The following is a 23,533-nucleotide window of genomic DNA, read 5'->3' on the forward strand; positions in this document are numbered from 1 at the left end:
GGTGCTGGGGGCACTACACTGCACTGACGGGTGCTGTAGGATTTTTCACAATGCTGAGGGAAACCAGAATTGACACCACATGAAAGGATGAACTTAACTATTTAATAAATGGAACAGTTGGGCATTTCTTTTGGCTAAGGGGTTCTATTTTTAAAAAAGTTCTGAGATACTAAGTGGGTACTAGAAATTAACCTTTGGAAACCCCTCTAATACAATCATTGAGCATTTCTAGCCCAACCATTACTCTCTCCATTCATTTGGCTCGAATCGTATTGTTTCCAGTATGTGTCCTTCTATACCCTGTACGTTGTAGGTGGGTGATGTCTGCTGGGCAGAGAAGACCAGGCAGGTGGAACAGACCATCAGCAGGGCGCCAGAGGGATTGGTGGGGAGAACTGGAGCTCAGGGTGGACGGCTGACTCCAGTGGACAGGAGACCAGCATGCACCCAGTGGTTAGTAGGATGGATCCAGGAACTGGGAGCTGAGTGCCCCCATTAGTTTATGCATTTCAGTGAGGGTGCTGATCCTATGTCCACTAGGCGGATGGGAAACAAATCCAACCAAGTGCTCATGTTTAAAGTCCTTTTAAAAAGCAAAACCCTTATCATATTGAATTTTTGGTTTGCAGAACATTCAAATTAAAGAGCTTAAATAAAACCTCAGGTCAGTAATGTGCTGACATTTTGTGATCATACTGGGGAAAAAACGAACATGAAGCTAACAATTTAAATCTGTGAAACAAACAATTATACTTTGCTAAAATTCATCTTACGAAGAATGTACCATGTAAAAAAATGTAGCTCAGCTTTATTTTAGCAAAACCACTGATACAATAAAAAGCCCAAACTAAAAAGACATTTTTAATTACAATGTGAGACAAAGTTTCATATTTTTTTATGAATTCACTTTTAAAAAGAGAAATTTCCAAAATCAGCAGTCAGCAGGTCCTTAATCCACTTTTTTTTTTCCTCTTCAGGAGGTACCAGAGATTGAATCTGGGACCTCGTGCATGCGAAGCAGATGCTCAACCACTGAGCTACACCCACTCCTCCCCTAATCCACCTGTAAATCTTTCCCCACCAGCATTGCGGTCACGGGATGCATGCATGCTTTGTGCTGTTGGTAGGTACGGATAGCTTGATCACGAGATTTGTCAAATGCAGCAAGATCCCTGTAAAGAAAAGAAAAGAAAGGAGAATGTAAGTCAACACCCCAGCTTAGGTTAATGAGTGTGGGCATGGGTAACAGTCAAATTATTTAACCATCCTTAAAGCAGGGGTCCAAACATCAGATGGCCATCGTCCCACAGCAGGGTCCTAGAGGACATGGGAGCTATGGGAGGATTCTGAATAGAGGAGTGGCATGACTAACAGGATTACTTTAACTGCTGTGAGGAGAACAGACTGAAGCAGGCAAGGGTAGGGAAACAAGCTGGAAGCTACTGCAATAATTCAGGCAAGAAATGATGCTGATTTGGATCAGGGTAGAGGTGGTGAGAAATGATCAGATTCTAGATATATATACAGATATATGTCTTCCAATTCAATAAAAACTTGTCAAGGAAATTTTCAAACAAACACAAAGGTGGAAAGAATATCATTTATAATGAACCTCTGTGGATTCTCACCTAGCTTCAACAGTTACTAACCTTGTGTCAATCTTACTTATCTGTCCTCCACTTTTCTTTTTCTTAAAGTACTTTATTATTATTTTTTAAATATTTATTTTATTTATTTCTCTCCCTGTGACCTCCCCATCCCCCATTTCCCCTGGTGTCTACTCTCTGTGTCCATTTGCGGTGTATTCTTCTGTGTCTGCCTGTATTCTCATTAGGCAGCTCTGGGAACTGATCCTGGGACCTTCCGGAGTGGGAGTGAGGCAATTACTCTCTTGTGCCACCTCAGCTCCATTTTCTGCTACGTCTTCTTATTTTCTCTCATCTCTTTGAATGCATCAATGATGTCTTTTGGTCTGAAGTTCAGGGGAGAGTTCCAGCTGGGAAAGACAATTCGGGAGCCCTCAGCAAACAGATGGCATTTAAAGTGCTGAAGTGCAATCAAATCAAGGGAGTAGGTATAAAGAGTAAAAGAAAGAGCTTCAAGGACTGAGTCCTGGGTCTTGGAGACTGAGAAGGAGCGTCTACCAGGCAGGAGGAAACCAGGCTTATAGGAGTAAGCCAGAGGAAAGGAGTGTTTCAAAGAGGGTTTCAAGTAGGAAGATGATGAAGAATTGTAAATTGTATTCTGCAACTGAAAGGTCACTGGGGATTTGACGAGGTAGTTTTTGATAGAGTAGTGGGGACTAAGACTTAATTGGAATGTATTCAATACAGAATGGGAGGAGAGGGATCGAAGTTAATGAAAAGAAATGATACTTTTTAGGAGTGGTGTCATAAAAGGAAGGAGAAAATTAACACAGTAACTGGGGAGGGAAATGGTCAAGATGTGTCATGTGTAAAGTGACTGAGTGATTGATATCCCAATGGAATAATCCAGTGGAGAAAGAAAAAATACTGCTTCAAGAGTAAGAGGGAAGGGCAAGCTTGCTGGAGCAAGGTATCAAGAAGCGGGCCAAATGGAAAGAAACCTAATGCAGAAGAGGGATGGCCTTAACTGGGAGGATGGACAGTTCATTCAGAGTTCATTACCACACATTAGGCACAAATTCAACAAACCCCATCTGTATTTCCAGAGGGTATGGGGGATTAAAGGTAAAGAAAATAACACCACAAATCCACAGTGTGAGATTAAAAATAAAGTACTTTCCATTCTGTGCTGTCCAGTATGGTAATCACTAGCCACCCGTGACAACTTAAATTAGGTAACAAGCGAAATTAGAAATTTTTTTTTTCATACTAGTCACATTTCAATGATTGGTTGCTACATGTGGTTAGCGGTAGCCCTCCTGGACAATGCAGGTACACAACATTTCCACCATCACAGGAAGTTCTGTTGGACAGTGCTATTTCAGACAGACTTTCAGATCCATTGGGCAGACTGTTCTTATTCCTATTCCTAAGTAATCTTTGGAATTCATTTAGGAATTCCAGAAGATTGGGTCCCTAATATCATTCTTTTTTTTTTTTTTTTTAAAGATTTATTTATTTATTTAATTCCCCCCCCCTCCCCTGGTTGTCTGTTCTTGGTGTCTATTTGCTGCGTCTTGTTTCTTTGTCTGCTTTTTTTTTTGTTTCTTTGTCCGCTTCTGTTGTCGTCAGCAGCACGGGAAGTGTGGGCGGCTCCATTCCTGGGCAGGCTGCTCTTTCCTTTCACGCTGGGCGGCCCTCCCCACGGGCGCACTCCTTGCGCATGGGGCTCCCCCACGCGGGGGACACCCCTGCGTGGCACGGCACTCCCTGCGCGCATCAGCACTGCGCATGGCCAGCTCCACACGGGTCAAGGAGGCCCGGGGTTTGAACCGCGGACCTCCCATATGGTAGACGGACGCCCCAACCACTGGGCCAAAGTCCGTTTCCCCCTAATATCATTCTTTATTCACTTTCTATATATTTCTAAAAAAATATCTCAAATTTAAGATTTAGAAGTGTTAATTCCTGTTTCACAAATATATCTATAAACTCTTAAAATTTTAAAAATATTTATTATATAGCTTGCATTTTACAAAGTAGCTTATCAACAAAAAATCTGATTAAGATTCTTTTTCCTCAACTCTTATTATGCATTCATAGCACAGACTTTGACTTGGCTCTTACTTGAATAAGGGTCGTGTAAACTTCATTCTTCCTTGTTCAGTAGCCATTTTTAGAGCCAATGGAATTGCTTCCTCCCACTTCGATTGAATGCAGAGCCGTAACCACCTGAAAGGAAGATTTTTAGGGGGGATAGGGTAGGAAGTAAGGAGGAAGGGGAGGGTATGACTTAAATATCTGAAATTATTTGTGTAATGATGACCAATCCCACAATAGCTACATTTTACATCACTTTATGTTATATCTTTATTCTGAGAATCTCAATTCCTTATATATATAGCTACAATTTTATAATTGGAGAAGAGAAGGAAAAAGAGTTTGTTCTTAAAAAAGATCATAAATTTTAAAAAGGTTTGGATTAGGTCAGTGCTTATGTACCTTATAAATGCAATTTCTAGAGGAATTAAACTTTAAGTCCCCCACCGCAAATTTGAATTACAAAAGATTAACACAAAACAGAACTGAAGATTTCGAACTATTCCCAAGTCAGAGTTGATTTGGGTAATTATGGAAGCCTGTTTACCACCAAATTATTAATCCTAATTTTTTTAAGGCAAGAGAAGTTTAGAACAAATTCTAACAAAAAGATTAAGAGTATGCCCTTACCCTTACAGATTTTACAAATATTCCTTAAATACCATCAGAATTACTTACATAGACACAGTAAATTTGACAAAGATTTCTTAAGACTGAAATATGTCTCACACTCTGCTTTCCCTTTCTTCACCTTTTAAATTCGTTTTCTACTTTCTTCCACAGAGACAAGTTAAAATGATGTACCTGAATCGTATTTCAGAATTGTAAATGGCATTGAAGTTGTACACCTCTTGCATTCGCTTTATGTGTCCCAATGGAAGAGGTGCCTAAGAGCAAAATAAAGAAATATATAACTTATCATTTCAACAGGATTCCTTGGAAGAAAGGAGGAGAGAAATTCTTAGCCAGATTAAAAGGTTATATATTTTATATATGGAAATAAGTTATATAAAAATAAAAGAAACAAATACACTCTAAAGTAAATTTTGTGCCAACTTATTCTGGATAATGGTGTTCTACTTGGGAGCAAAGGGAGACTTTAATTCATGAGTTACTTAAGAGAATTAAAGGAGTACACTATGTTTACTACCGTCCTCAAACTTTTTGGTATTAACTTTCAGACCCTTTCCAGAGGATTTTTCCTTTTACCTTACATGACTTAAATTTATTTCCATTCTCCAGATTAAATTACAGTTCCATATTTTTTTTCCCTCATTGATTCTCCCCTTTATCTTTGTACATATTCCCTGAAATCCCTTTTAAATTACATCCTACAAAATAGCAGTTCTTATACCACAGACCTTGAGAATCTGATGAATAACAGAGACACTTTCTGTTAGGAAAAAAATACATTTGCCACATAGACACAAACTTCTATCTATACAATTTCAGGGAGTTAAGAAAACTCCTATCCCCATCTTAGCACTTGCTAAAAGGGAGGACAAGTTTGAGAGAGGGAAGAAAAGAAAGAAGATGAGTTCCGTTTGGATGAGTCAGAGGTGCCTAGGGGTGCTGAGAGGGGGGGCCACGAGAAGAGGATAACTCTGCGCCCCAGCCCCAGCCCCTTTCCCTGACTACGCTCTCCCCCATGCGCACCAACCATCTGTGTGCTCATTAACTGCTTGACCCTTCCCGCATGTTTTAGCATATTAGCCCCCTTATGGATCATTCAACTCCAAGGACACCCTGGTAGGTCAACCAGCTGAGGGTACCCCACAGGCTCCCTTCATTCCCCAATTTCTGCTGTGCCCACTCCTGAGTCATCCCCATCGTGTTTTCTCCTTTCCTGCTCCTAGGCCACAGCCCAGTTTTAAGATTGTAACGTCCTGACCCTGAGCTCAATCCACGTGCCCAAATGCAGAACACTCCCTTCCCACTCCTGCTCTTCTCACACCCCCGCGGAGCCACAGAACACTCTGTCCCCGCACGAAAGGCAGTTCTCAGAAAGTCACACCCTATGCTGAGGACGGCAAGCACGGTCCTTTTCCATCCCATATCTTCGCACCCCTCTCTAACCCCCCAACTCCGCCAGTTCAAAAGGTATCCCCCAGCTCAGTCAGAGGGCTGGAGGCTCTCTTCAGGCCCCCGCCGTGCAGGTGACCTGATAAACAAACGTCTCTGCCTGAACTTTGGTCTGTCTCTGAGCCTCACTGAAGTGGGATCTAACACGAGTACTGCCAAAATCTGTGAAACTAGGATGCCCTCCTTCACTAAAAATTGATTCTCTTACTTTGACTGGGTCCTGTTGCCTTAAAATCCTTATCCTCATTTTGTATCAATTCCATAGGAAATTCTTTTCCAATTCTTTTCCATCTCTTTCAAGGTCCTGATACTAAAGGGTTCCCTTTAAGCTAATACTTAAAGATGCAGTCATCATCTGCCTCTCAAAATGCAGCATTTCCTTGCAGCTCTGCATAGTCTTTCAATTACCTGGGTTTGGAATCTTAAAATGTACTAGGATTCTTTCCCATTAACTCTCTAGTGTTATCTTCCACTAACTTCTTTCCCTTGCTTGACTACGTAATTCTGTAACACTGGGCAAACTCCTTCATGTGCTGCTCCTTACAGCTTGAATTTCCTCACCCTAACAATGCTCCACTCAAATTATAGCCCCATTCTCCCAAAAATCCTTCCTTGATTATGCCAGTTGATTATCTTCTCTAATTAACTCTTTTTCTCAAACAATACCTAAAACATACCTCATTTTATTACTAAATTTTGCATCTCTCCTTTCCTACTTAGATTATAAGAATCCTGATGACAAGAACTATTCCTTTTATGTATCTTTATTTCAGCACAATATTAAGCAGAGCAGGCATTCGGCAAATGTTTTTTAAATTAATAGATGAATTTTATAAATTATCTTTCTTCTTTAGTTTTCACATTATAATTTTGTTCCAGTCAAGTTCAATGTAAATGCTATGGCTTTATGCCCTTTTCAATTTCTGCTATTTTGAGTTAGTACTTACTCTCTGGAGCATCTGTGCTAGAAATTCGTTCAACTGATGAGAAGAGAGATCTTTTAGGTCTGCTGAGCTGAATGAGTTTAAATCATCTTCTTTGGCCTAAAATAAAGGATCCTTGGTTATTTCCATTCTTGTACAATTTAGTAACATTTCCTGGCTTATCAGATATAAAAGTAATACATAAAAATTAACAAAAATATAGAAATGCATGGCTGCACGTGCAAGATTGGAAAAAATAAATTTAGTCCTCAGCTTCTTAAATAATCCTGAGATGAATCACTGTAATATAAAAAGCTGATAGGACTTCTAAAATCTGTATTACTAAGAAGAGTTAGACTATGAATAGTAAAAGAAGAGTTAGACCATTAATAGCAAGACAAAAGGACACTTTTGTCACCCTTTGTACCATTCAAGGTATATAGATTTCCAAAGTAAAGAAACATTATAAAAAACATGTCAACTATTTATAGGCCAATTAAAAAGAGGAGGAGGTAAAGAATCAAAATTTGGTAAAGTAATTGCATATTCTTTTTAATTATTATTATTTTTAAATATGCTTTAGATTCTTTTTAATTCATACTAACGAACTGATAAGGCCACACATTGATGTTTTCCTCCATTCCCACTCATTTTCCCACTTAATATTGATAGTTATCTAAGAAATAGAAAGGTGGGTCTATACTTGTTAAATTAGGACTCTGCCAAAAATATGTGAGTCTGTGATTAAGGAATACTAAACAGAACTTGCCAAAATAAGAACTTTAAAATCACAATAAAGCACACCCAAAAGAAATCCTGAAAACCTGTGGTACAGAGAAAAATCTTAAAAGCAGCCTGAAGAAAAAAGTTAACTATGTGATATCAAATATCAAATGGAAAAATGGAACAGAATAGAGAGCCCAGAAATACAATCACTTGCACATGTGCATGATCGCTTGATTTATAGCAGAGCTGACAGTGGAGTTGTGGGGAAAAGAAAGACCATTTAATGATTTGTGCCAGGATTACCTCCAGTGGTCATCCACATGTAAAAAGTGAAACAGGAACCCTACTTCTCACCACACACAAACATACATTTCAAGTGGATAAGACTGAAAGGTGAAATGGAAAACTATGCAACTTTTGCATAATGAATATGAAATTTTTTGTTTGTTTGCTTTGAGGCAGGGAAGAATTTCATAAGACACAGAGAATATAAATCATAATGGAAAAGACGGTAACTCAAATACATTAAGATCGTAACTGTTTTCTTCAAAAGATAACGTTTAAGAAAGCAAAAAGGCAAGGCACTGCTTACTAGTTCACTCACATTCACCTTTCTAAAGAGGAATCTGGATCCTGCCTTTCAGAAGTCAGGCATGGAATGAGGCTTGCTACAGCTAAGAAACTGAGTGGAAGTGATAAGTGCCACTTCTGAGCAGAAATTTTAAGAGTCAGAGTTTAGAATGCTCTGCTTTCTTCTGCTCTGCCAGGAGACAATGTCCCAGAGAGAATCTTCTCCATCAGCCAAGGTTCTGTAATGAGGAGATGGAGCAGAGCCAAAGAAGATTGAAGTGGCATGGCATGGACAACAAATCCTATTTTGAGGTAATTTAAATAGCACAGCAAAACCTAGCCTATCCTGACAAAAAATTAGCACTAGAATATATAAAGAACTCTTAAGAATCAATAAGAAAAAAATAAACCAAAAGAAAAATGAGCACAGATTATGAATAGGCAATTCATAGAAAAGGAAACCTAAATGGCCTGTAAACATGTGAAAAGATGTTCAACCATATTAGTAATCAGAGAAATAAAAATGTAAGTCAAAGTGAGATACCATATCCTCCAGATTGCAAACCATATTCAAACCTAGTTGAAATTAACTCTCTTACAAGAAGCCTTCCTTTATATTGCAGCCAATTCCAATTCCCCCACCCACCCCTGGTTCAAAATAATGGCTAATTCTGCTGGCCTCTTATTACTTCACCTGTATCTTCCTCATGTTGCTCATCACTTACTACTTAGCATTATAATTATTTATATATATTTCTGATTTCTCTTATTAAACTATAGGCACTTCAAAGGCAAGTCCATCCTTGTACATTTCATAGTCCAAGGCATAGAATTTTGTATGTAAGAGGATGCTAAGAAGCATTATTTCATAAACTTTTAGAGACAAGTTTCAAAAGGCAACACTTAAATTTGCTATGGATAATACAATTATTCCTAAATTTTGTTATTTTCCACTGAAGAATGATCCAGGATACATACTCAGTCTGATTTCTCTAAAGGGTTATGTTTCAGTATATACATAAAGAAGCTCCGCTATTTAGGAAATTTCAAAGCAGTAAATAAATCTATTGACAGAGCAAAAGTGCCATGGGGAATGGCTATAGCTCAAGTGGGTAAGCGCCTGCTTCCCATGTACGAGGTCCTGGGTTTGATCCCTGGTACCTGCTAAAAACAAAACAAACAAACAAGTAAACAAATGAAAAAAATCACCTCTACTTGGGGAGCAGCTGTAGCTCAGTGGCTGAGTGCCTGCTTCCCAGGTACAAGGTTCTGGGTTTGATCCCCAGTACCTCCTAAAAAAAAAAGTGCCCGAATTCTTCCCATATTAACAGTTGGCATTAGAAGTCACCTAAGATCACTTCAGAATTATCTGGTAGGTAGAGTTGCTACCTATGAAATAGTATTTTATAAAATGATTTATGAGGAAAAGAAGAAAAGTAAGAAGCAAATATTTTTGCATAATTTTTTAAAGAATTTCAAAGAAAAATCAGAACTAATGCCATCAACATCTATTTTTCTTTTCCCCATGAAACTTTACACATTAGGGGCTAGTATGATATCACTTTGGACAAACGACTTTCCAAATACATCTGCTGACCCTTCAACTTCATGAATAGAGACATAATTGTACAATTCAAAAAGGAGTTAAAAATTACACATTACTACTCACAGTAATCCATCTTTGACTTAAGGCAATACAGGCATTTGTCAGAGTCATATCATAACTGCAAAGATGAAAAAATATCCAAGATTAAGTCTTCTAAAAATGTACATGCTTTTGCATAAGTGAAATTTGAAAGCTACAGAACATACTTAAATTTCAAACTTCCTTTTAAATAATGGCAAAGAACTCTAAAGTGATAGAGATAGGAAATCTTCTACCTGACTTCATATTACTGGCATAACGAAGAACTAGGAAATGTACATGGATATCAAATTAATGGGCAACCCTTCTGAGAGAAGGCCAAAACATCTCAAATGGTTGTCACATGCTCAAGTAGCTGGGAAAGAATTAGCATATTTCGTATTTACTATATGGCAGGAGCAGTTCTAGGCAGTTAGGGCAATAGTGAAGAACAATACAAAGTCGTTGCTCATGGATTTTATACCCTCTTATTCCAACCATCCAACCACTTAGTCTTCTAATAAGACTGTGAGCATCTGCTATGTGGCAGGCACTGTTCTAGATGCTAGGAGTACAACAGCGTCACCAGGGACCCTTGGGAAATTCAGAAATCATGTGATGATTCCGTTCCTTTCTTTTCAAAAGAAAGTGAAATTATGAAACTGTGATAATTAAGCACAGCAAGTTATAACAAGATTTGTGTGTTCTACACTTACAATAAATCATGCACTTTGCAACAATGGAAGAGAACAGGAAGCATGTTCAAGATTCTTATAACCCCTCCCTTTCTGCCCATAACTCATGCTAACATGCCATTAAATGTTTCTACTGGAGAACAGTGGGGTGTACCTACCCCTCGGTGCCAAAATGAAAGCTTGACTAGAAGTTACTGCGGTACCTTCCTCAGAGGGAGATAAGTGAAGGGTTCAGGCAGCTCCCTCATTTGAAGCTGCCCCAGCTGATCTTCATGAATTCAGGCTGTGGATTGTAGGTAAAACCTTTTGTGTTTGCCCTCAAAACCAAGTGGGATCAAAAGTCTTGGGCTGCTCAGGCAATCAATTTCCTGCCACCTTCAACTAGAACATTATTTAGCATTGATTTCATAAATAATAATAATAGGACTGCGTGAAAACTTTCAGTTGGTCTCTGTTTCTTGATATCCTGAAACTTCCAAAGCAGCTAAGTAAGGGTTAGTCTAGGGAGGAGAAGCAACTCTTCTTTAAGCAAGTTCTGGGAAAAGTAGTGAGCAAAACCATATGTGAAGCCATGCTTAAAGTAGTGAGCAAAACCATATGTGAAGCCATGGTGCTTATAGTGTAGCAAAGGAGAAAGATTTTAATAATCACGCAAATAAATGTAAAATTTCCACTGTGGCAAAGGCTATAAAAAGGTGACGCTACACAGCACCAAGCAGCCCTATAATGGCGGCAGGTTTGACCGGGTCAGAGAGGTCAAGAAGGGCTTCCTGAGGTGAGATGGGATTAACTAAGTAAAGAATTTTCAAGGTGGAAGGAACAGCACCTTCAGAGGAAGTATGGAGAGCAAAAAAACTCCCTGAAACTGCCAGTCAGACTGAAGTGAAGAGAGCTTATTTGCCATGGGCCTTGCAGTCCCCAGCGAAAGGTTGTAGCCGAAGACCAATGGAATGGCAGGGAAGGTTTTTAAGCATGGTGATGACACGATGCCTTTGTGTGTCTGGTGTCTTATTCTAGCTTTAAGTGGAGGATGGCCTGGAGGGAGGCCAGAACAAAAGGATAAGTGCACAAAGGTAGAAGGCCAGGGCAGCCTGCCAAGGAAAAGCCATGAGCTAGCATAAACTAGAGTGGTGATGGTGTAGACAGAAGTGGATGAACTCAAGGGATATTTAAATAGGTACAAAAGATAAGAGCACTATAAAAATCAGAGGGACCTGGAGGCCAATATTTGTGTGGCAAAGGATCCAAGTATTTTCTGTGGTTTGGGATTTTCCAAGACACTCTCTCTTTAGAGGAAACCTGGGCATATACATTTTTCCAGAGTTCCTCCAGCAATTTGATATTGCTCAGGAGCAATCTAGAGTGAACCAAGGCTAAAAGGATCCTCAAGTCATGGCAATATCAAAGAAACAGTTTTTAAGAACTCACTTTTCACTCAGAGTTCCCTCAGTTCCAAAAGGGGATACAACTTTGACTTTCTGCAACTGTCTTTTGCCCTAGTCAGATCACTGAAATTAGAATCTTAGAAGACTCCTAACCTCAAATTCTAGCTAAGCCCCGTTTCCTTCTATGGAAGTAGAGATACTCACTCATAATACTGTTGCAATGATTAACATAATACTTAGAAAGTGTTAGCTTTTATTATTATTTTTCTTATTACAAAAGCTTTGAAGGAAGGGACAGTATCTTACTCTTCTCTATATCTCACACCATTCTTGTGCATAAAGAAGGCACTCAATGATTATTTGCCTTGAACTGAACTAGTTTACATATATTTTTAAAGATTTATTTATTTCTCACCCCTTCCCCCTCCACCCCAGTTGTCTGTTCTCTGTGTCTATTTGCTGCGTCTTCTTTGTCCGCATCTGTGGCTGTCAGCGGCAAGGGAATCTGTGTTTCTTTTTCTTGCGTCATCTTGCTGTGTCAGCTCTCCGTGTGTGCAGCGCCATTCCTGGGCAGGCTGAACTTTCCTCCGTGCTGGGCGGCTCTCCCCACGGGGCGCACTCCCTGCACTGGGGCTCCCCTACGCGGGGACACCCCTGCATGGCACAGGCGCTCCCTGCGCGCATCAACACTGTGCATGGGCCAGCTCCACATAGGTCAAGGAGGCCTGGGGTTTGGACTGCGGACCTCCCATGTGGTAGACAGATGCACTAACCACTGGGCCAAGTCCGCTTCCCTGTTTATATTTATAATAATATGGCAATTATTCTTTTGGCCTCAGGGTTAACACCTAAGAACTCTAGTCACTAACTAGTAACAGCCGAAGAAAGACCTAAAAATCCCTTCAAATATTTTGAGGAGGTCTGGGAATTAGGTGACTAAGAAGGAATGCATTAGCAAGTAAGTACTTACTTGGGCTTTACTGGGGGCAGGCCAGGAGAATAGAGCCAGGCATTCCAGTCAACTTGATTGAGAATATCAACCTGCGTCCAATAAGAAGAAGAGCCAGTTTGTTATAAAACCATCTTTTCTGTTGAGAAAAAGAATGTAAACAAGTTTTTAAGTCCTCAAATCTATCATTCTGCCTGCCTTGCCATGTCAAGAAAAAGTCTAAGCCTCTTTCCTAAAATAACTTCAGATTCATCAGCAGTGTTCTGTTAAATCATTAAAAACAAGAAAATTATGTATATATAAAAAATGAAATTCTGAAACATAGTACTGCAGATCTCTCTGAAATAGGAAAATTCTACACATTAGCTCATGTTGTTGAGATTACATTTTAAACAGGAAAAAACAACGAAAGATCAAGTCTTAAACTTTAGCCCAATATTACTATTAAGTAATTCAAATCAGTCTAACAAATAGCCAAAAAATAAAGATGCTTTTCACATGAAATATAAGAAAGCTTTTAAAATCCAACCTTCTCTTTAAAGTGGGAATACAGGAAATCTTTCCAGTCATCAGTGGTTATGCTCTTGTAGGAAAATTTCCCAACATAAGCCTTTAAAAATCCCAGGAAAACCTCTAAGAGTATGAAAAAAAAAAAAAAAAAAGGAAAGAAATTAATGGAAAGGTAATTCTTTAGCTTTTTTTTTCTTTTCTTTTCTTGCACTTGGCATTGGGCTATTAACCATGGAGAAGAGAGAACAGTCAAAGACTAGGGAAACCAAAAACCAATGGAGGGCTAAAGAGTCACAGAATGTTCAAAAGAAGGAAAGGAGGTAGGACTTAATTTGGGCCTTGAAGAATATATGTAATTTGGAGGAAGGGAGGAAAGAAATCCTAATTAAACGTGATGACACAGAATGGAACTCAGAAAAGGAATGCACAAAACAAGTTCTAAAAGTACTGACCCTAGCATAATTAGAAAGGAGGAAAATAAGATTGGAGCACGTTCACAAATCAAAGAACATCTAAACACCCATTAATAGGGGAAGATTACATAATTCAGTACACATACACAATGAGATACTATGATTGCACTAAAAATTTGAGATAGGTAAGTACTTACACGGAAGGATGTATGTTGAAATATTATTGAGCAAAATAAAATGCAGAACACATACGCAGTATGATCCTTTTTTAAAATTAAAATACTATTATATTTATTTGTTTGTTGACTTAACACAAAAAGATCTGGGGTCATACACACCAAACTGCTGTGTTTACCTGTGGGCAGTGGAAGGGGGTTGAGGGACTCTCTAGTTACTCTTACCCCTTCTGTACTGTACAAATTTTTTTCAATGAGCATGATTTTCAAATACTGTTTGTTTTTTAAGTCAACCAGCACATTTTATTTTATTTTTAAATTGCATCTAATGTGCTACTTAATTGAGCTTTACTAATTTTGACATTTGCTCTTTTTTTTTTTTTTTTTAATCTATTCATTTATTTCTCTCCCCTTCCTCCCATCCCGGTTGTCTGTTCTCTGTGTCTGTTTGCTGTGTCTTTTTTGTCCACTTCTGTTGTTGTCAGTGGCATGGGAATCTGTGTTTCTTTTTGCTGCATCATCTTGTTGTGTCATTTCTTTGTGTGGGCGGCGCCATTCTTAGGCAGGCTGCACTTTCTTTTGCACTGGGCGGCTCTCCTTACCAGGTGCACTCCTTGCGTGTGGGGTTCCCCTATGCGGGGGACACCCCTGCATGGCGCGGCACTCCTTGCGTGCATCAGTATTGCTCATGGGCCAGCTCCACACGGGTCAAGGAGGCCCGGGGTTTGAACCGTGGACCTCCCATGTGGTAGACGGACGCCCTAACCACTGGGCCAAGTCCGCCGCCCCAACCAGCACATTTTAGAACTCAGGTATTATTCAAGGTTTTAAGCAGAGAAGTGACAGAAAAAGAAATAGATTTTTTTCAGCAGCCAAATACAGAATGCATGGGAGGTATAAAATGAGTTTAAAACTCTCCCTCACACTTCAGATTACCCTCAGAAAGAAAAAGAAATCAAAATATGCCAACTACTTGCCTGGTCCTCCAAGAAGCTGTTCCAGGTAAAAGAGCAAAGCAAAGCCCTTCTCGTAGGGGACTGAAGAATATGCCACATCAGGGTCTACGCCTGTCAGGTCAACCACAAGTTTGGTGAAAGGATGTGTATCCCCAAAATTCTTTATCTGAAAAACACAAAATTAGACGGATGTTCGTATATGAAGACAGGAATCACCATGCAAGCAAGCTGACAGAGAAGTATTCACTTAGTGGCAGAACTTTCAGGGGGTCTAGAATTTGACCAAACATAGAAACTAGAAATAGTAGGACATGTTGGCATAAATTCCTGGAGGTCTGTTAATGGAATGGTGACCTGTAGTGCTCCCTGATGTCTCCTGCCCAAGAACGGGCTTTGTTCTTGTAAAAGACAAAGAAATTGTTTACAGTGCCTGGTGAACAAATTCAGCTTTTAGGCAAGAGCAGTTAGAAATGACAAATGTACATCAAATAAAATCCAGACAGAGTAACCAATGATTTAACAGTAAAGACATAAAAAGAGCCCATAGCTCCAAATTCAGACCAGCTCATGAACAACACTGCCTTCAGAAGGATTTATGGATGTTGTTTATCAGTATGGTATTATACTTACACCGGCATCTGCTTCAGTTTCCACATCTGTAAACACAACTTTCTTGATACTTCAGATAGATGCTTTATAAACTAAATATTTGAACAGCAAGGCAATTTTATACGAATCCTTTTAAAAATGACTCATTTACCGAATTCTGTAGCTCTCCCCATCCTCCCAGAGCATGGAAATGTCTGAACTTTTCCCCAAATAATCGTCCACAAATGTGGCGTTCCAAGTACACAGTATGTCCTTCATTTAACCTGGGGGGGCGGGGCAGGGAGAGGGAGAAATCAGAACACTGACACAGTTGAGAGGAAAAGGCATTTAAGTCAACAAGGCATTTTCTTTTTGGCTTTGCTACAGATCAAAGAAATTGTTAAAGCCCAAGCACCACAGTCTAAGCAGACTGCCCATGTGGCTTCCCTGCAGCCCGCCAGAACAACAGGGAGCCCGGCCCAGCAGAAGACAGCAGGATTTAAACGAAGCCATAGCTCTGGTTTTGTGTGGCCCTGGAGTAAAATGTGACTGTATGGGGAAATAAGTAAGAAGCATAAACTGAATACCTACAATATATACCACTGTGGGTCTAGAATTAAAAAAAAAAAATGCCCATCTACTAAAGCAATAAAAGAAAAAACAAGATATACTCACAAACACAAAACAATTAGGAGAGAGAGTGGGCGGGAAAGAAATCAATCAATAATAAGAACTAATATGAAATTCTTAAAAATCTTACCAAAAGTGGTCCCAAGTTTTGTTGGTCACTAGATTTCCTGTCCAACTATGGGATATTTCATGTGCAATAACCTAAAGGAGATAATAGAAGTGATTAGTGGTAAAATATTCCTTATTCTAAAATAATCCACTATTTAAGTACCCTAATTCTTTCAAATCTGTGCTTTTCCATTTTTTTTTTAAACATTAGCAGAGATATTTAGGGAATTGTCAGTTCAGCAAAAAATTTATAATTTAGGGAAGTGGGTGTGGCTCAAGCAATTGGGTTCCCATCTACCATCTAGGAGGTCCAGGGTTCGATACCCAGGGCCTTCTCATGAAGGCAAGCTGGGCCACGTGGAGTGCTGCCCTGCATAGGAGTGTTGCCTTGCACAGGGGTGCTGGCCCACGTGGAGAGCTGATGCATCAAGATGATGCGACAAAAAGAGACACAGAGGAGAGACAATAAAAGACACAACAGGCCAGGGAGCTGAGGTGGTGCAAGTGAATGATTGCCTCTCTCCCACTCCAGAAGGTCCCAGGATCGGTTCCCAGAGCCGCCTAATGAGAATACAAGCAGACACAGAAGAACACACAGAAAATAAACAGAGAGAGCAGACAATGGAGGCAGGGGGTAGAAATTTAAAAAAAAAAAAAAATTATAATTTAGCCAAAGAAAAAAGTAGTATGGCATAGTTAAAATAATTAGAAACAAAAAAATTTAGATAATATTAAATGGATATATCATTCCATTAAAAAATAACCCCGTTATCTTTTATAATCATAGCTTCAACATAAAAATATAATGGATATTCTAAAATCAGTTGACTTAATACTGCTTGAGAGGAAGACCAGAATAAGAAACTTTAACTTACATTGGAGAGTGACTTATCACCTGCCTAAAACACAAAAAGAAAATTACCTTAACATTTCAATAATAAAATTATATACTATATCTAAAAGACAGCCTACCTCAATATCTGGTATTTTGGCCTCAGGGAGCCACTATATTTCTACTATGGAACTCCAAGAGTTCAAAAGAGAAAGTACTAAGAAAATAAAACAAAACATACAGGAATAAAAAATAGAACAAAATTCTAGGGAATTTTTCCAATGCCAGGAGGGCCAGTATACTTGCCTCTTCCAGAAACATATGTCCTCCTTCCATCTTGTATATCTGTTCTTATTTACCCTTCTACTTCATTCTCTCATTATTCACAATATATTTAAGAAAAATTAATCATGTCCTATGTCTCCTGTGTTTTATTTATTTAGTTGCTAATGTATTACTCAGTTGGTTTTAGGAAGGACTTAAAGTTGCTTACAAAGGCACACAAACCAGAGCAATATGTGGTCCAATCCTTTCCTGTAGGTGACACACGGAGGTTTTCATTTTGCATTTTTTTTGCGTCTGTTTTTTCACTAGTACCTAAATGCCCAGTGTAAATGGTGTAGTTTCTTTGTCTGGAATCATAATTCATCAATGGGTCATTATTACCCAGGACGCTGCCCCTACCAGCCCCCAATATCCCCAAACACGTTGACCATTCTCTTTCCAAAATGGTCTTTTCTTTCCTTTTGAAAAATGACATATAATAATTAAAATAAATGAAAAGAAATTGAAAACAAGGGTTATGTGAACAAGATGAAAGATTTGTTTTATATTATTAGGAGTCTGAGGCTCTTAATATCTGGGTTTATTTTTGAGAAGGCCTTAATTTCAAATGAAGAAATATTTACACTTACCAGTAGGGTGGGCGTTACAAAAGTGAGGCAAGGGTTCTCCATGCCACCGTAAGGGAAGGACGGCGGCAGGACCAACAGGTCGTACTGCCCCCACACATACGGTCCTCCCAGATCTTCTGCAATTCTAAGCATAGACTCAGTCTGAAAAGTCAATGTGTAAATATTGTACACCTTAGTTATTACCACAATAAATTTATTAAGAGTGTATGTTGCTTTCTACAACGGTTACAAGTTGATGCTTATTTCAAATGAAAACGATAAGAAAAATGTAGCAATGGCACATTCACATAAAATAAGATATATTTGGTTCTTTTGTCACATTACTTAAAATGATTCGATTTCATACTCAAAATCTTAAACCTACTCTCTACCATAATTATTAAAAATAACTAACCTCAGAAAATTCATAAGCAGACTTTTCCACCTGCTCTTTCTCAGACCACACCAATGTTCTTGGGCCAATTTGCCTGCAAAATTAAAAGACTTCATAAAAGAGAAATTCAAGGCAATCTATTCAGCTGGTTTTCAGAAGGATTTAAAGTACTGCACACACACCCTTGCAGAAGGAGGGTATGGTTTACCCTGTGCTTGTGGGGAAAGTGATGAGGCTAAATGGCTTCTCTGGTATACAATCTGCTGTTTTATATGCAGCAACAGATAAACAGCTCTTAACTGAGAAATAGACCTAAACTGGTCCCGAAGATTAGCTTTTACTGGCTTTTGTAAGAGTTTGGAGATCTAGTTTCCTTCCCCAATCTCACTACTATAGAAACCGAGTCACAGCTCAGTAAAATTATTCCAGATATAAACCTTTCATGCACTTAAAGGTTGAACACTCTCAAAAAAGAAGAGACAAGTAGATCTATATATCATTTATACAGTGCTACAAAACTCAAAAATATCTTTTTATCTAAACATTTTTAAAAAATTTATGCAAAATCAACCCCAAACATTAAGACTTTGCTTGGTATCCTGCCCCCAAGAGCAGTGGCTTCTAAAGCAGGGCTTCTTAAACTTTAATGTGCATACATATGTCTTGGGATTGCCAAAATACAAATTTTGATTTAGTAGGTCTGGGTTAGGGCCCCAAGAATTTGCATGTCTAACCAACTCCTAAAGCTACTGGTCTGCAGACCACACTGTGAATAGCTAAGGTAACCCACACTGTCCAATGCAGATTTAATGAGAGGCACAAATGCTGAGCTAATATTTTAACATTTTAAATCGTCTGGTATCCATATTTTTAAAAAAGCAATAAGAAACAGATGAACTATATTTTAACCTGATATTACAAAATAGTATCATTTTGACATGTAATCCATAAAAAAATGTATTAATGACATAGTTTTCATTCATGGAAATCCAATTTGGACTACCCACATTTCAAGTGCTCAGTCACTGTGCATGGTTAGTGGCTGCTGTACCGGACAGTGCAGGTCTGCAGGGTGTGGGCTCTGATGTCAGACTGCCTAGGTTGGGGTCCTGACACTGCTGCTTCCAAGCTGCATGATTCTGATCAATTTAGTAAAACTCACTAAACCTCAGTTTCTTTGCTGGTAAACTAGGAAAACAAAGGTATGTACTCCACAGAGGTGTAGTGAGGATTCAATGAGCTCATGACTGTCAGCTGTTGCTGATCATTACTGTGATTATCACTAAGTGCCTGTTATAGGCCAGAATGAAGCTAGGTGCTTTATATGTTAGGAGTGTTAATCCTCACAAAAATCCTTTGAAGTATGTATTATTCTTTCTGTTTTTCTGGTGAAGAAAATGAAAACTCAAAGAGGCTGTCAATTGCCCAAGAATGTAGCTTGACATCTCTATCTCCATATTTCTGGCAACTTAAAGAATGAGGTGACTATATTCTTAAAATAAAGAAGGACGGACACTCTAGCAATTAGTAAATTTCAAAAAATATATATTACATTTTTGGTAATAATTATAGGCTTCGAGGTGCTTTAATATGTGTTTGGTTTAAGTTCCATTTGTTTTATGTAACCACTCTGTGAGGTAGAAAAGGCAGTCTTATAATTTCAAAGATGAGAAAAAATAGGTTACAGAGCATGACTTGTTCATGCTTACATTAGAACCCAGATTTCTAACTAAAGGTATGAACACACTCATACTATAATATTTAGAAAATCTAAAGGGTTTCTGGTAAAGATTTTTTAAATCTTTAAGTTCTTACTTACATTTCATGAGACTGGATTTTTCTCCACCTGTCAGTTTCACATCTTGAGGAATACATAAATGATCTACCAATTCATCCTGCCAGAGGTTCAGATGCCTATGCTTTGATCTTTTCATAAACCTCAAAATGTGTTAAAAAACTCACCTGCTTTCTAAAGCGCCAACAACTAAAGCAATCAAGTAGCAGGGTATTGGAACCTAAAAGGACAAATACACACCGCATGCTATTAAGTAAATTCCCTTTTAAGTTCCCAAACATTAGTACAGACATCCAACTTTCCTATTGCTCCTCTCAAATAGTTCATTTTTCTAAGGGGCCAAACAGTTTAAAATTGTTAAATTATGTAAAACATTCCAAACCATCTATTTCCCTAAATTCCACGAGAAGGGAAAAATTCCAGCATATGGAAATCTTAACTGCACACAGTACTACAGGGTACATTTTAAGCATTTTTCAAAAATTGTGTTTTTTCTTATGTTTTAAACCACCTCTGGTGTATTCTAGTGACATACAAAATAATCCAGCAATAAGTGAATTCTGAAGCTATGGAAGCTTCCTGGATTTTAAGAGGCTGGGGTGGGAGCAAAATTGTCTGCTGTGGCTCATTTAGTGTTCTATCAAGAAGGTTGATTACAACAAATATTTTATTAATTAGAGGTCAAAATATGAGTTAAATTACCAGCTGGGAATTTTTAACTTCTTTTGCTCTAAGTTAGTACTTCCATTTGTAAACATGCTACACAACCACAAGCCTGTGCTATGGTCCTGGGGCAGGCAAAACTGAAAGAGGAAACAGATTAGTGCTGGCTCCCTGCTAAGCCTATCCAGCTATCTCCTCTCGGTAAGCAGAGCACAATCGTTGAAAAGTATAGAAGAAAATGGAATGAAGAAAACAACAAAGGTGGCTTTTTTACTCTGACATATTTCAAAAGCAATTTTGCTCTTCAGGTGGGTACATTTGTAGTTTGGCACCAACTAAAACAAAAATCTAGACCCTGTGATCTTACCTTTTGGCTGAATCGATAGATTTTCCTGCTTGGGTCTGCCGGGTCAGGGGCTTCTCCATTGCGAACAGCACTCATAAGCGCCACCAATTCTTTAGGGACAGACACCTAATCGAGAAGGAAAGCCATTCCCAGTTGAAATAGGTTATATATTTTAAACCATTTAAAAATACATACGTAAAATAATTGATTTTCTCCCTTCACGACTACCTCTATAATGCAGACTGTGAACTCAGTGGGTACCTATACAGCAGTTTTGTAAATAAATTAGCAATATGTAAAACTGGCTTCGTTATAAATGAATGTGGAATGTCTGTTCATCCATTTATCCATCCATATGAAGACCAGTTTTGGAAGACACTGGGTTAAAACCTGGCTCTGCCACTTACTAACTGCATGACCTTGGGAAAACAACCTCTGTGGACTTGAGCTTCCCCACGGACTGAGGGTAAGACTTCAGAGATTTGATGCAAGGGAAAAATGCAAAGACTCGCACCATGCCTGACAATGGTTCCACCACCCCTGTTCCTCTCTACAGCTCTCCCCAGAGGATGCTACACTCACTGAAGGTCAGGGAGAACAGTTCTGAACAATTTTAAATTTGAAATATATACTTGGGAGTTACAAATAGGAGAACTTTTAAAGCATAATGACCGTGACAACTGAAAACCGTGAAATAACTTTCTCTGGAAACCTGTATGGAAAAGATCTTTATCGGGCAAACCATAGGGTCACTTAAGGGTGCATTCCAATTGCAGCTCCATGATTCTGATAGTTGTATTTCTAATAAATGTCAACATAAAGTACTAATCTCTGAGTAGGAATGATCTGGCAAGCACACATGGCAGTAAGTGCCAGAGTTTCATGTTCTTCTTGCACAGCTCAGGACTCAAAGCCATTACTCAGGTGGGCACAGAATTAGGGGCTCTAGGACCAGTGTCACAACAAGCACTGATCCTAGAATTAAAAGGCATTCAGGAAATAACTTGGTATAGCCTCCTCCCTTCATTTGGGCCACAAAATGTTTTAGAGATAAGACAACTGTGGTTCACCTCTGCACTGTAGGTTAACTTCACAGAAGGAGTGTCCTGGCATGGAAGAATTGCTCTGCAGTGGATGGCCTGGGAAGGAAAAAAAAAAGAAATAGCTATTCCCCTTTCTTAAAAATCAAGTCATTAACAAATCATTAAAATTGCAGCTTTATTCTTAGAGATGTTCTTTAGAAAAATACAGATTACATTTCACATTTCTTGGGATCTTTAAAGCAGCAAAGATGACTTGTGGATAAAAAATCTGATTTTCCACTTTAATGTATGGTTCAAGCCTCACATTTCAGTTGCAGCATGAAGCAAACTGTTAAGCAGCATTTCCTACTCTGTGCTCCAAGGAACAGTGTCCAAGGAGAAGCACTTAGGAACCCTGAGAAAAAAGGGTTCTTTAGTCAAATAAATTTGAGAATCATGGTGTACTATATCACTAGTTGGAGAGTCACTAGGACCATCAGCCTTCTGAAGGCTCTGAAAAGACCTTAAGTAAAGACACCTGTTTTATTTCTTGCACTTATTTTAACATAAAACTCATTTTTCTCTGATTCATGATTAGCATCTAATAGGACATCACTGTCCTGAGGAACACAGCTTTGGAAACGTGGCTATCGCCTTGATGTTTTCAGTCCTGCAGCAAACTAAAATCAAGGAAGAAAAGGAAAGAAAAAGAACAGTCTCTCTCAATCCCATCTGGACATATTCATTCATATAATAATCTATAATTAAAATTAACATTTTTAGATGAAAATAATTTTATAAACCAGGGAAAATTAACATTAGTTAGAGGTCGTGGCAGTTTGAGAATATTTTTTAAATCCCAAAAAGGGAAAGATTATGTTTGTAAACTAATCTGTTCTTATGGGTGAGAGACCCTTTGACTGCATTAAAATCAGCCGAGGTGTCTTGTTAGGACTGAGTTACAGCTTTTTTGATTTGACTACTCAGTGGGTGTGACTCGGGCTGAGTCCCGCTCCCCTTGCTGGGTCTGATATAACTGGATACTCACACAGATAGCCAGACACAGGGAAGAGAGCGCTCAGTCATTTTTGATCCAGCCATGTGACAGAAGGAAGGCTCAAACAGCTGAAAAGCCCCGGGGAAAGATGTGCTATTTGGCCTGACAGCTTATAGCTGAGATTAGGAAGAACAGACTGCTGTAAGAAGCCCTGTGCCAGCCTGCAGCTGAAATCAGGAAGAAGCTGGGCCCACGGAGCCTCAAGAGGAAGAGGAAGCCCAGAGGGGAAGGCAGAGACCAGCCAGAGATCCACGGCCATCTTGCTTCAACATGTGGCAACTGACTTGGTGAGAAAACAACCTTGAGCTGGACTTTTTACAGCCTTTTAACTGTAAGCTTTTACCCCAAATAAATAGCCTTTATAAAAGCCAACAGATTTCTGGTACTTTGTATCGGCAGCCCTTTGGCAGACTAATACAGCATTATTCTATGAGACCAAACCCAGGCAAATATGCACAGAGAACAACCAAAAGCAAAGTCATTCAAACAAAATCGCATCTATGTTTCTTA

General features: G+C 38.9%; 1 protein-coding gene across 1 annotated transcript in view; it reads right to left on the minus strand.

The window, feature by feature from the left end:
• Window positions 1-781: 781 nt before the first annotated feature.
• LTA4H (leukotriene A4 hydrolase) overlaps window positions 782-23,533 on the minus strand; it is a 32,545-nt gene continuing 9,793 nt past the window's right edge. The window contains exons 4-19 of the mRNA XM_004451530.4: window positions 22,015-22,083; window positions 20,966-21,070; window positions 20,103-20,155; window positions 18,162-18,234; window positions 17,768-17,908; window positions 16,897-16,920; window positions 16,044-16,114; window positions 15,456-15,567; window positions 14,717-14,861; window positions 13,170-13,273; window positions 12,662-12,732; window positions 9,657-9,711; window positions 6,716-6,811; window positions 4,491-4,573; window positions 3,714-3,818; window positions 782-1,172 (exon numbers count right to left, since the gene is read on the minus strand). Of these exons, the coding sequence (XP_004451587.1) occupies window positions 1,055-1,172; window positions 3,714-3,818; window positions 4,491-4,573; window positions 6,716-6,811; window positions 9,657-9,711; window positions 12,662-12,732; window positions 13,170-13,273; window positions 14,717-14,861; window positions 15,456-15,567; window positions 16,044-16,114; window positions 16,897-16,920; window positions 17,768-17,908; window positions 18,162-18,234; window positions 20,103-20,155; window positions 20,966-21,070; window positions 22,015-22,083 (1,425 nt within the window). The 3' untranslated portion in view covers window positions 782-1,054. The remainder of the gene's footprint in view (window positions 1,173-3,713; window positions 3,819-4,490; window positions 4,574-6,715; window positions 6,812-9,656; window positions 9,712-12,661; window positions 12,733-13,169; window positions 13,274-14,716; window positions 14,862-15,455; window positions 15,568-16,043; window positions 16,115-16,896; window positions 16,921-17,767; window positions 17,909-18,161; window positions 18,235-20,102; window positions 20,156-20,965; window positions 21,071-22,014; window positions 22,084-23,533) is intronic.

The sequence above is a fragment of the Dasypus novemcinctus genome, chromosome 12, assembly GCF_030445035.2.
Source record: "Dasypus novemcinctus isolate mDasNov1 chromosome 12, mDasNov1.1.hap2, whole genome shotgun sequence".
Lineage (NCBI taxonomy): Eukaryota > Metazoa > Chordata > Mammalia > Cingulata > Dasypodidae > Dasypus > Dasypus novemcinctus.